The sequence below is a fragment of the Taudactylus pleione genome, unplaced genomic scaffold (assembly GCF_031769625.1).
Source record: "Taudactylus pleione unplaced genomic scaffold, aTauple2 ptg000690l, whole genome shotgun sequence".
In the NCBI taxonomy this organism is placed as follows: domain Eukaryota; kingdom Metazoa; phylum Chordata; class Amphibia; order Anura; family Myobatrachidae; genus Taudactylus; species Taudactylus pleione.
The window spans coordinates 3415436-3429800 of record NW_028285092.1 but is presented as its reverse complement, the minus strand read 5'-3'; the positions used below and the strand labels follow the sequence as shown (position 1 = coordinate 3429800).

The window sequence follows — 14365 nt, the reverse complement described above, 5'->3', positions numbered from 1 at the left end:
CATAAGTCTCTGAGTGCCACCTTTCATTATGGATTGTGTGTGTATATATATATATATATATATATATATAGCGTATTGGGGTTTCCTGCCACTTTATTAACATGAGTGCCGCCTGGTTGTCGAATTATACGTTGTGATCCCCGGAGGGGGCTCATGAGAGGAAGGCACCTGCTTTGTCATCTCTATTGTTGGATGAGGAGTGCTGCTAGAGCGATTCGTATATATATATATATATATATATATATATTTATTTATGTAATTAACTTGGTAGCGTTTTTGCGAATGAACGGAAATGACCTTTGCTTTCAGCGTAATAATGGTGCAACACAAATGAACAGAAAAAAAAATGCCTAGCCCCCATTCAGGGCACTGACTTACTTCTTCACACCTGACTAATTTTGGGCAGTTAGTCTGCAAATAAAGTCCAAAGTCTCTCAGTCTCACACTCTGCTTCCTGCAGAGTAACACTGGTATACTTAGCCTGGCCTGGATTAGCCTCTGACTTCTCAATTATCAGCTGTCCTGCTTCCTGCAAGTTAACACAGACTCTTGTATGGTATTTAGCTAGGTGACTGCCACAGCCTTTCAGTTACAGTCTTAACTCAGTCTTTTAAAAGGTTTGGGTTCCTAGCCACCAGTGGCTTCTCAGCACACATTGGTCTCCGATTGCAGTCCCACCTGGTCTGTCTAACTGCTCCAGCCCCACTTGGGTTCTGTGCAAAGGGCAGCCATTAGGTAAGCTCACACCTGGCTTTTCTTCCCTGTGTGGGTGGATCCCTCAAACCCCATACAGAATCCATGGCTCACTATCACCATCTTTGGTGATACTGCCACAATATATTTAGATACTATGGCCCTCATTCAGAGCCACTCGCTCTGAATGAGGGCGGCCACTTGTTTTTTAAAAGCCGGCCTCCTGGCCACTAGCTAAGCTATGGGTGACCACCCGCAGCTTTATCGAGCGGCCAGGTGATGGTCGCGACCATCGGGCTTGCGACGAGACCCTTGTGGTAGGGTCTCGTCTGCCGCAAGTCCCAGTGAGCTTCCGGCTCTAATAGAGCCAGAAGTTCACTACTGACATCACTGGTGAAGTCAGTGGTGCCGCCCCCAAAAGGCAGGCGTTCCTTTGGGAACGCCTCCGTTTGGCCAGCCACCACCCTCCCCGCCTACAAAACGGGGCGAGCTGTTGATCAACATCGACAGCCGCCCCTTTTGTAGAGAGCCCGGAGCGAGAGAATTTCTCTCTCGCTACGGGGCTTGCGCACGCATGCGCAGTGCCTCAACATCGACCCGCTTGCGAGCGCATAGCGCTTGCGAGCGAGTCTGAATGAGGCCCTTTGTGTATGTATGCACTGTGGGACTGATTCCGAGATGTGCACTAACCCGATGGTTAGCGCTCATCCCTGATAGTGTCTCATCTGCACATGCGCATGACCCGTACTGCGCATGTGCAATACAGGTTGCAATCCCGCACTCAGAGTAGCAGCAGACTGTCAGTGATTAACAGTCTTCTGCTGCTTAATGCGAGGTGAGGGAGGAGCAATGAACTCCATTTCCCTGCCATTGATAAAGGTTCTAATGTAGACCGAAACGTTGGCAACTATTTCCACGCATGCTAATAATGCATATCAATTATTGTGAACTAACTAGTCTGGAGAGTGCCTTGATCTCTGCAACCCGTGGAGTTACTTTTGTGTGTGTATATATATATATATATATATATAATATAACAAAGGAAATTGGTGTGCAAATCAATAAATCAACAATATAAAGGACCAATACAGTCTTTGAGTCCAGTTGATAAGTGGACTTTTAGAGGAATATAGTCTGTGTCTCTAATAGGACCGGATACAAGCACGGGCCACGGACCAAAACCGAAACAGCCGGCGTCTTCCCTTCGGATAAACCCTGATCCAAACGGGTAATGATTATCTGAAATTAGGAGCAAAGAAGAAGGGGCGCCACATTGTAATAAAATCTTCTACGTTTTGATGCACTAACAGCTGACAAACAGTTACTTCAATCATTATGCGTACCACAGTGAGCGGTCAAATACCACCGCAAGTAGGACAATGAGAAACAGAAGTAAAATGCCAAAGTGTCACCCGAAAGTCTCTGGTTTCTCCGTCGGCCACTCATACTGATTGAAGTAGCTGTTTGTCAGCTGTTTGTAATAAAATCTTCTACGTTTTGATGCACTATGTGGCGCCCCTTCTTCTTTGCTCCTAATTTCATATATATATATATATATATATATATATATATATTATACATACATATATACCAGCCAAAGTGGACAGCACTCTGGGTCTTAATGTGTTATTTGAGAAAAAACTACTGCAGACTGGAGTAGGTCAACATTTCAGGGCCCAAACCCTTTTATCAAGACACAGAATGATATAAAAATCATACCTTAAGAAATGTTCACCTCATACATCACCTTCCTGTTGCCGCAAATCCCAGTGGAGAGCCAATGACGTCATGTGAGATGCCGTGTCACCGCCGTCATGATGTCTCCAGGGGGCATGGCCTAATAGTGTTTAACCATCACCATGGTGCCTGTAACAATAAAAACAAAGATAGGATGAGTCACTGACAAGAATTGTCCAGAATGCAAAAAGACAGTAGCGATGCATCAATGCTGTAAATATCTAACTAAAAAGACTGTATAAATTACATATATGTTAGACAGTGCACTCGAATAAAACAAGATCTGTGCCAATAGGTCTATAGTGACCCGGTAACCCAACCCAGGTAACTTGCAAGGTTTAACACGCGACTGACCCATAAAACCCTGCAGTGTAAATGGTGCAATCCGGGTCATGATGACCTGGAGTGCGCCTCATGCAGGCTGACTGGCCAGCTTCAGTGGCGCTTGGAGATGACGTCATCTCCAAGCGTCCACTTTCACACCGGAAAATAGCCAGGTCACTGCAGACCCGGCTCCGGTGTGAATGGCGCTGACTTGGGAATATCCTGGGTCGGCGCCGGCTAAATTTCCGGATCTGATCCTGTTTGGCACCCTGTTCCAACCTCCGTGTCAGACACGGAATTTAGGTATAAAAGTGGTATAAGTTATGCCCCCTAATGAATGTTTGCATGATCTTATTAGTCTTTCAATGCTGTGTCAGATGTGACAATTGGCCAATATTTGTTGATTTGTTTCTTGACCTGAGTGCCACAGTATGTAGGTTAAAGTGATTAAACCAAGGAATTTTATTTGCTGTTTATTGTCACTCTTTCTAGAGGTGTGAATTAATTGTGTGCGGAGCACAGCTAAAGCTTTTGCTTTTTGTTTCAATAATTCCGCTTTAGGATAGCCTCTCTGTTGAAACTTAATGACCATATCATCAAGCTGTTTTGCAGACAGCTCCCTATTACTTGGAATTCTGCACACTCTTAGGAACTGTGAATATGTTAATCCTTGTTTTAAACTATGTGGATGGAAACTTTTGTGATGTAATAGATTATTTCTGTCAGTGGGTTTTTAAAAAATAGCTGTTTCAAAAGAATTACCTTTCCTGTGAATAGTTACATCCAAGAAGTCTATGCTATCTGCACTGATCTGCCAGGTAAATTTGATAGGATGATTTCTAGAATTATGTCTTTCAAGTACATCTATTAGAGACTGTTTAGGACCTGACCATAATATTAATAGGTCATCTTTATATCTCTCTTATACATAAATACATTATTTGCAATATTATCAGCAGCAAAAAATATATCTTTCCTCCATAAACATGTAACAATGCGCAAAGGATGGGGCTATCGCTGAGCCCATTGCGCATCCAGCGGTTTGTAGAAAGTAACTCCCATCAAAATAGAAGTGATTCTTAGTGTCATCTCAAGTAAATCAACAAATAAATTAATATCAGGGCCCTGATATAATCTATTGTTAGTAATAAGCTGTTTAACCGCTACTATGCCAGCCTGTTGTTATGCTTGTATATAAGCTCTTGACATCTGTTGTGCATAACCATAATTTGTCAGGTAAAGTAGAGCACATAGCTAGCAAAGGTAATAATGTAGTCGAATCCTTTAAAAATGAATTCTCATTTTGCACTACAGGTTGCAAATAATGATCTAAAAATACAGCAATCGGATGAAAGACAGACCCCCTGGCAGATATATATATATATACATATATATATGTATATATATACATACATATATATATATACAATGTGTGTGTGTGTATATATATATATATATATATATATATACATGAATCTAGATATGTACAATTAAAATGTAACATATTAAGCAAGAGCATTGTAATGTATACATATGCACATACACACACATAGGTAACAAATCCTAGAGTCTATATCTGTCATAATCTATATCTGTCAGTAATCCAAAGATATTTCAAAATGGCCACACAAAGTATAAAATGAAAGCACAAAATTGACAATTCCCCCAGCATACACGTGCATGCACTAGCAATGAATTAGTAGACACATGCATACCACCACTCTCACTTTAATACAGCCCCTTCTTCCATATCACCCCATTGTACGTCTCACCCCACCCCCACACTTCTCCCTGCCTGCTCCCCTCTCTCACACCCTGCCCCTCTCTCTGTTCCCTCTCTCACATCCTCCCCTCTCTCTACTTCCTCTGCCTACGCTGCTGGAATGGAGCTGCCAGGAGCACTGGGTCTTCGTTGCTGCTGCAGTAGTGCGAGCCAATGAGAAGCTGCCACATAAGTGCTTTTACTGTTCTGAGGATATCGACATACAGTACAACAGTTACCATGTCAAAATGTCAACAGGCACTGTTGACATTTGTACATGGTAACTGTTGAAATTCTGATGGGATACCCTTAAATTTCTGTAATATTCATTAAGTATTTAGGGGTCTATTCATTAAGATATTCGGTGAAGAATTGTTACTTATCACTATAGATTGCATCACTTTGATGTGATCTATAGTTTTGATAAGTAGCAATTCATGTACACTTACCTCTCTTGCGAAGCGGAGCGGTAGATCCAAGCCGGCGGTCTGGTCTTCTCTGTTCTTCTCTCTGTCTTTAGGCCGTTTTTATCCTCCTCTGTGGTTCTGCACATGTGCAGGGTCCCATCGGCGGCAGCAGTAGTGGGGAGGCGCGGGGGCAGCTTGGATGGAGGTGGAGCTGGAGGTGACCCGGCATATGCTGGGTCACCTCACAATACAGGGGAAGGAATGGGGGGCGGGGGTATACTGGATGGAAGTGACTCGGCATATGCAGTACAATACAGTAGCGGTGGCAAGGGAAGAAACATGGGGATTGCGGGGGCAGCGGGCAGCCTGGATGAAGGTGACCTGGCATATGCATATGCTGGGTCACTTTAAATTAGCGACGACAGGGGTAGGAAGTGGACCGGGGGCACTGGGTCAGCAGGGCAGCCACCAGTCAGCACTGCAGGAAGTGACCCGGGATATGCATATACCCTGTGCACCTCTGATTGGCAGAAAAGTGGGAGAAGACAACAGGGAGAAGGTAGGAAGACAGCCGTCTTTGCTGCTTTTCTCCCCTAACAGCACTGCTAATGCCATCCTGAGATGGCGAAGGCAGGGCTAAGCAGAGGAACGGAAAGCTGAGCTATGGTGACGCAATACACAGGAGCAGATGTACCGCTGTACATCTCCAGCGGTATCCTCCTCTATGAATAGCTCGAAGCAGGGAAGCGCCCGGTTTTCAGCTAAACAGGAAACTTCACTGCTTCATGAATTGACCCCTTTATCACAGCTGTTAGGTTAGACCTTACTCTGTGGAGGTAATTTACAAAGTGCACCCAATAAGCACCACAAAACAAAATGTTGCATAAATGCACTTGAATGAACAGTTCTGCCCAGATCAAATTAAACATTTAGATTAAAAAAATACTGTCTTATTTACCATAGGCCAATATATCTGAAAAAGTACGCTTAACATTTACATTTTAACTTTAGATTATGACAGGTCATGAAGAATGCATTCAAATGTTACTGGATCAAGAAGCATCTGTTTTATGTAAGGATTTGAAGGGAAGGACACCACTGCACTATGCAGCTGCTCAAGGACACTCTACTTTACTGAATGAATTATTGCAGATTGCTCTTTCAGAGGGAGACAGCAGTTTCACAGACAATTGTGGCTATACACCTTTGCACTGGTCTTCATATAATGGTAAATATAATGGTAAATATTTGTATATGTGTGCTTGTAAAGTTACAATTATTAAAAACATTTTGGTGCCAAAGGTCTGTTCACATTTTGCATCTCAGAGGCCGGGGTCAGTTTTCAAGATGTAAACAATTATCAGTTTACATCTTTAGCCTGTGATTGTGTTCCTATATGCTCATTGGAAGTGATTAAGGACCTGATTCAGCAAGGAACGCACGCTAGCAGATGCACACACTCGTCCGCTGCGAGAATATGCTAATAAATGCATACGCGTGAAGAACGCAGCACAAGATGAAGACGCCCAGCCCCATATTAAGCCGCCCATCTCCCTTTACTCACAGCCTGATCAGCACACAAGATAGCCTAAACATCGTTAACATCGAGAACCATCTGATCCATACGCACAATAGTTTTTGGCCTGACTTGCCGCAGGATTTTGTCCGCTTCCTGTGTGCAGCTTACGGTATGGCTGCGTATGCCATCGCACTGCCTTAATTATGCAAGCCCCTATAACGGCGATATACGCCTGCGTTTGCCTGACCACCCCCCCGTCAACACCCACAAACGGCACTTCCTGTCAATCAATATCGAAAGGGGATGAGTACACACTGCATGTAGTCTGTGTACCCTAATCCGATCGCACTGGCTAGTTCACGCACGCGCAGTGCAATGCATGCACAAAGCAGAAACATTGGTCAAGTGCATGCGTTCTCTCCTTTGCGTTCCTTGCTGAATCAGGCCCTAGAATAGTAGAACAGTATTATAACGTAATTGGTGATTACTTCCCTTAAATGTTGTTGTTTTTCTCTGTTGATGTGTAGTGTCAAATAAATTTTAATTGTCTCTCATACATGAAAGATGAAAGCGTATCAACGCAAGATAGTGTAACACGTTTATACACTTTATTCAATAGTAATATAAATAATAAAATTCATAGCATGAATTTCACAATCTTAATGGTAATAGGTGGAGATGTTACCAATAAAATCTTACCATGGAGCATTTAGATAGTACAGAGTTGAAGGCTCCGGAACCTCAGACTTAGGGCCTGATTCAGCAAAGATTGTTGATGTGATCGCATATGCAGATGGCTGATTGTTGCATACTGTGCATGTGCGAATGCCTAACTGCAATTGCACTGTGATCACGTAGACCATGCAGAGCAATCGCAGAGTGATCGACAGGAAGTGAGCATTTCGGGGTAATGACAAGGGGGTGGTCGGAGAAACGCAGGCGTGCCAGTGCGTTTGAGTGCCGTTACAGGGGCGTGCATAAATTAGCCACTACTATAGCATTCGCAGAGTGCTCACTGCCTAAAGGAAAGTTAGGAATTTATAAGTGAGGTCTGACCTGCTGTAAATGTGTGACTGGCTTCGATGTTACTGATGTTTTGGCTGAATTGCAAGGTATTACGGATTTGTGAGAGGAAAAGTGGGCGTCTGCATGTTGTCCGTGCGAGTGCTTTGCGATTGCAAATATTAGCATACTTTACGCGATTGCAGCCATGATCGAATCAGCGATCCTTGCTGTCAGCTCCCTTATAGCCACACTGTCTCGGCTGGTGTCACAGAGTTACCTGTCTTGGGAGTCGGGGTAGGATCAACAGCAAAAGATCGCAACTGGAACCATGGAGGCAATATATAACTCTTTATGGGTAACAGCAATGAATAGCTTAGATATAGCCAGGAGGAACCAGACTGGACCGACTGGAGTATCTTGCAGAACCAGATTAGGACCGGTAAGAGCAACTTGATAATGTTACTGGTTTTGGCAATGGGTAGTGATAATGGTCAGGCAGAACATGTCTGGACCAACAGAAGTAACTTGAGGAACCGGACTGGGACCAGCAGGAGTAACTTGCAGAGCCAGACTTTGTCTGTCAGGCGAACTTGCTGAAGTGGATGGAGACTGGCAGGAGTAACTTGCAGAACCGGACTGGGACCAGCAGGAGAACTTGCAGAACTGGACTGGAACTGGCAGGATTATCTTGCCGAACCAAACTGGGACTGGCAGGAGTACTTGCAAAACCAGACTGAGACCGGCAGGCGAACTTGCAGAACCGAACTAAGACTGGCAGGAGAACTTGCAGAATCTGACTGGGACTGGCAGGAGTACTTGCAGAACCAGGCTTGGAATCACAGGAGCCTAGAAAAGTAACTAGCACATTGGGAGAATGCAACAGCATAACCTGTTACATCACAGAAAGTAATTGTTCAGGCAATGAGTACATGCACCCAGGCCCCTTTTATCCCCCTTGCAGGCTCAGGATTGGTGGTGTGCTGAGTTGGGTCTGTGACTGAATGAATGTGGTCATGCAGGACCTCCCCGAGCGGCCCAGAGACCCCCTCCAGCATCCCCGGACAGGTAAGCATGCAGGGCACGAAGGTCATCACCAGCACACTAGGAGAATGCAACAGCATAACCTGTTACACCACACAAAGGGGTCTATTTACTAAGCAGTGTTAGGAGACAGAGTGAAAAGTGATAAGAAAGTGAAAAATGACAGTTGGGATCTGATTGGCTGGCAACTTATCAAACACAGTCTGTGAGATGACAGTTGGAAGCTGATTGGCTGGCACCTAAATTATCACTTTTCACTCTGTCTCTTTACACTGCTTAGTAAATAGACCCCAAAGTAACTAATTGTTCAGGCAATGAGTGCATGCACTCAGGCCCCTTTTGTCCCCCTTGCTGGCTCAAGATTGGTGGTGCGGTGAATTGGGTCTGTGACAGAATGAATGGGGTCATGTGCTGTAGACCAGTATGGCAGGGCCCATGGAAAGAGCAACAGGACCGCTGAGATCAGGACCGCGACTGGGACTCCTAGATCAGAGCCGCCTTACACATGCAAGACCTCCTCGAACGGCCCTGCAACCTCCTCCAGAAACCCCAGACAGGTAAGTGTGCAGACCCCCAGCAGCGCCGATGTTGCACTCTGACAGCAACTACAGGAAGTATCCTGGCACCTCCTTTGTTTCCATAGTAACGTTTTGTGTTCTTTTTCATGTACGGACCGCATTGGCTTCTCCTGTTTGCGTTGCATTGCAGAATGTGGTCCATACTGAGTGAATAGAATACCGCTGGAAATAAAAATTAAAATGAGTATATATGTAAATCATTATTTAAAAATTCTTCACAGGGCTATTTAACTCATTCAAATTGGGTGCATAATACAGGTACTCATTCAACATGCAGGTAAGTACAACCAATCCGAATACAGTTGAAAAAGAGTGGTTTAATTTCTGATATCTCACGATCATGACATACTACTATATAGTGGAATTAATCCCATATGTCACAACAGGGAATGTGCTAATAGTTTATAAAAAACATTTTCAATTCAAAGTCCTGGTTTAACCCATTATGGAGCAATGTCTTCAATTTATGTATCCTTTGTATTTCAGCTTTGGCCAACATGGCTTCCTCATTTCTATTTCTCCAATTCCCTTTTATGTTGTCATTTGCCATGAAATTGATAATGACTCATAGAACAATTATGTTTTTATTTAAAATGGTTAAACAATGAATGAGTATTAAGTACTTTGCGAATATTATGTAAATGTTCGGTTAGGTACGTCTTCAAAGCTCTACTGGTACGGCCAACGTAAACTAAGTTACAGCTACACTCCACTAACTAAACCACGTTACTTGTGTGGCACGTGGTGCATTGTGTAATTTCATATCCCCCCGCTGTGAATTCAGGATACTTTGTTTTGGTTGTTTAGACTTCTTTACATGCCTGACACATTCCACATCTGTCTAACCCCTTTGTTCTTATAGGTTGTGGATTAGTGACCATTAATGCAGGTTTCGTTAATTTATTTTTCAAATTCGGAGCTCTTCTGGAGATGAATTTAGGTTTATCAGGGATGGTGTTCCTCACTGTTTGTTTGCGTTTGTTTGTTTGTTTGTTTGTTTGAAATGGAAAAGTTCAAATTTCTGATTATTTCATCTGATTTCATATACTCTCTGAAGTTTGTTCCATAATGTTCCATTTAATATACAATTTAATTTAGATGGGATTGTTATAATGTTCTTCTGATGGACATTTTTTATTAACACTCACAACATAATAACTGTTAAAGGCACACTTTTCACAAAAACTTCCATTTGGTAAAATATAGAAATTTATAATCTCATAAAGGTATGGATCATCCAATCTGTGCCCTATATTCCCTATGAATAAAGTTATTTAAAAGTTTTGTACCTATAACTGGAATCATCATGTGCTGATGCAGACTAGGAAAACACTACACAGTGCCCACCAACCTGCAAACATGGAATAAAAAAATTGTTAAATGAAAAAATATCTTGTTTAATCTCCCTCCCCTATTGTATGTAGATAGATTAATAAATTAACTTATTTAAATCAGTGACCTGTGGGTCTGTGAATGTGGATTGTTGTTGTAGAAAGATAAGAAATCTGCCAGAACCATGAGCCAGGTACAGATGTGTCCTCAAACACCCATTCTGTAGTCATGCCAAATAGCCCTTGCTTTGCGCACAATTGACCTTGCCACATATTGTAGCTGCATCATGCATCACAAAATTTGCAGTTTATCCACACAGGTAAATTGACGATAAGCAACAAAATTGTATTGCAAGCGTACACTGAACACTTTGGCTTGCAGTACTTCTACTTCTGTGCGTGACTACTGTACAAGTCAGAAATCTGTGTAAAAATGTCCCTATATGAGCACCCACAGCTATTCCTCCTGGCACATTCCATTAGGCTTAAGGAACTTTGAGCCCGATTCAGACCCGGACACAACGCAGAGATTGCACGCCATGGCCGATTGTCACTCATCTGCGCATGCGTATGCATCAATATGTGCAGAATGAGCCAGTCTTTGCGATCCGGTAGCAAATGTGCCGTTTGTGGGTGGTGACGGGGGAAGGTGCTTGTAAACGGGGGAGTGGTGCTGGGAACGCAGGTGTGTCTGAGCATCAAAATGGCGTAAACTTGGCGTGCATAATTAAAGTGGAGCATCATTGTACACGTCATCTGGCTCTTTTTCTGACTGCAGCACTCGCAGTGCTTGCGGTAGGATAGGGTCTACCTCAAGCACTGCGTATGTCTCCGATGGTTCTTCATGTTACTGATGGTTTAATATACTTCCTGGAGTTGACGTGTGCTGCGAAGGTAAAGGGGCGGCATTATAACAGCTTGCTTTCACTTTGCCGCCGCAAGCTAAAACATTGAGGGCGTCCTTAAGTCAGGCCATGTGATCGCGGAATTTGCATATCTGTCGCCTGACGGCTGCAAGAGAGCACAGCATAGCGAGCGGGTCTGAATGAGCTCCTTTGTAAATATGGTATAACAATACTTTTACATCAAAAGTCGCAAGCTAGCATCCCTGAGAGCTTTTGATTGTGGCTATGATGCGACAAAGACGCAATATGTTTGCTGTGCTACCCGTGGAGGAGTGTCTAACTCGCACCAAGCAACGCAAGGTGTCAGTGGTCACATCTGGACATCCCTGGCCAGGGGCTGGCTGGCAACTATTAGCCCGGGGGGCAAATGCATGCAGGCGGCCCTGGCAGAGGAGTAGCGTGTAGCCAGGGTGCCCGAAAGAACGTGCGTGCTACGGCGCCCCCCCCCCTCAAGTGTTCTAGGGAGGAGGCGGGTCCATATGGGATTAATGTAAGGTAAAAATAAAGATTAGGGGCAGCCCCCCGTCGTAGTGCCCATATGCAGTGCCACCCTGTGCCACAGGAGGACACCCTTATGCAGGCCTCGAGTAGTGCCCCCAGTAGTGATCCCCCCTATGCAGTGCCCCTTGTGTCTCCAGTAGTAAGCCCCTTATATAGTGCCCCCAGTAGTGGTGACCCTTATGCAGTGCCCCTTAAATAGTGGCCCCAGTTGTAATCTTCCCCCTATGCAGTATGCACTATTGCCTTTTATATAGAGCCCCCAGCAGTGGTCCCTCGATGCAGTGCCCCCAGTGGTAGTCCCCTCCCCCCTATGTAGTGCCCCTAGTAGTAGTCCCCTCCTACCCTATGCAATGTCCCTAGTAGTAGTCCCCTCCCCTTGTAGTGCCCCTAGTAGTAGTCCCCCCCAGTAGTAGTCCCCCCCCTTGTAGTGCCCCCAGTAGTAGTCCCCCCTTGTAGTGCCCCCAGTAGTAGTAGTCCTGCCCTTGTAGTGCCCCCAGTAGTAGTCCCCCCCTTGTAGTGCCCCCAGTAGTAGTAGTCCCCCCCTTGTAGTGACCCCAGTAGTAGTAGTCCCCCCCTTGTAGTGCCCCCAGTAGTAGTATCCCCCCCTTGTAGTGCCCCCAGTAGTATTCCCCCCTTTTAGTGCCTCCAGTAGTATTCCCCCCTGTAGTGCTCCCAGGAGTCCCCCCTTGTAGTGCCCCCAGTAGTATTCCCCCCTGTAGTTCTCCCAGTAGTCCCCCACTTGTAGTGCTCCCAGGAGTCCCCCCCTTGTAGTGCAACTAGTAGTATTCCCCCCCTGTAGTACTCCCAGTAGTCCCCCCCTTGTAGTGCTCTCAGTAGTCCCCCCCTGTAGTGCCCCCAGTAGTATTCCCCCCCTGTAGTGCTCCCAGGAGTCCCCCCCCTTGTAGTGCCCCCAGTAGTATTCCCCCCCTGTAGTGCTCCCAGTAGTCCCCCCCCCCCCCGCAGTAGAGACATTAATAAAAAAATAATTAAAAAAAACACTTACCTGACACCCACTCCTGCTCCTGGTCCCGCCGCCGAGATCAGCTCCTCCGTCCTCAGCTTTGATTATGGGAGTGACGCGTCACTCCCATTACCCACTGCGGGAGCCAGAAGATGTCCGGCTCTGGCAGTGGGAGCAGCAGCCGATGAGAGTCTGTCTGACTCTCATCAGCTGCTAAAGCAAACACACAGCTGCCAGCGCCGGCGGCTGTGTGTTTGTGCTGTGTAGCGCTGACCGAACTCCGTCCGGTCAGCGCTACACACGCGGTGCAGTCTGTGTCACAGTGACACAGTCTGCACCGCGGCCCGCATGACGCTGCGGCCCGGGGGGCACATGGCACCCTGCCCCCCGGCCCAGCCCGCCACTGTCCCTGGCAACCTAGAAGTTGCAGCAAAGATATATTTCTTACTGTATGTCCGAGCATTAATTGAAGTTGACTGTTTGATTAGCGCTGTATATGCCTACAAAGGAAAATATACTTCCTTCTTATAGTAATAATGTTATTTTTTTTGCAGGAAATGAGAATTGTTTAGAGGTACTTTTGGAGCAAAAGTCTTTCCGGAATTTCAATGGAAATCTTTTTTCTCCTTTACATTGTGCAGTGTAAGTATTTTGAATCCATTCTTTTAAAATAAAAAAATTACCAGTTGTACTACAGAGGTGTCAGTCGCACCAAACAGCTCCTCTTGGCACTCCAGGTCCCATGCGACTCTGTTAGCACCAGGCATCTTTTTTGCCCAAAAATCCATCTTAGGGGGTAAATTTACTTAAGTGCGGGTTTTTAGAAGTTGAGTTGTTCCCCATAGCTACCAATCAGATTCTAGCTATTATTTTCTAGAAGGTGCTAGATAAATGTAAAGTAGAATCTGATTAGTTGCTATGGGCAACATCTCCACTTCTAAAAATATGCACTTTAGTAAATATACCCCTTAAAGACGATGTCTAGTGTGTACCAGGCTCGTTAGCTATGGGACCCGGCGGGGTGCCGACATCGGCAAGTGCATACACACTTGCCGATGCTGGAAGCGCCAGCAGGGGCCATGCTGCATTTGGCAGCATGGCCCCCGCTCATGATATCGCCGGTCGGACGTGCGATGTCGCTGATGACATCAACAGCGACATAGCGGGTACACACTAGACGATGTTCCTGATATGTCGCACTGATCCGCCGTATCGGACAACATACGGTCTACTTTGTACTAGGGGTGTGCAGCGGCCACTTTTCGTGTTTTGGTTTTGGATCTGGATCTTTCATCGTGTTTTGGATTTGGATTGGTTTTGCCAAAACCACCCTTCCGTATTTTGGGTTCTGGGTTTTGTGTTTTGGATCTGTATTTTTTTGAAAAAAAGCATAAAAACAGCTAAAATCACAGAATTTTTAGGTTTTTCTGCTCCTATGCTATTATTAACCTCAATAACCTTAATTTCCACTCATTTCCAGTCTATTCTGAATACCTCACACCTCACAATAGTGTTTTTATGTCCAAAAGGTTGCACCAAGGTAGCTGGATGACTATGCTAAGCGACACGAGTGGGCGGCACAAACACGTGACCCATCTAGG

At 45.0% G+C, this 14365-nt stretch overlaps 1 protein-coding gene across 1 annotated transcript in view; it reads left to right on the top strand.

Annotated features, from left to right (window-relative positions):
* Window positions 1-14365, top strand: part of ANKRD44 (ankyrin repeat domain 44) — a 1197127-nt gene that overhangs the window by 1044695 nt on the left and 138067 nt on the right. The window contains exons 22-23 of the mRNA XM_088456231.1: window positions 5935-6151; window positions 13319-13406. Coding sequence (XP_088312357.1) covers window positions 5935-6151; window positions 13319-13406 — 305 coding nt within the window. The remainder of the gene's footprint in view (window positions 1-5934; window positions 6152-13318; window positions 13407-14365) is intronic.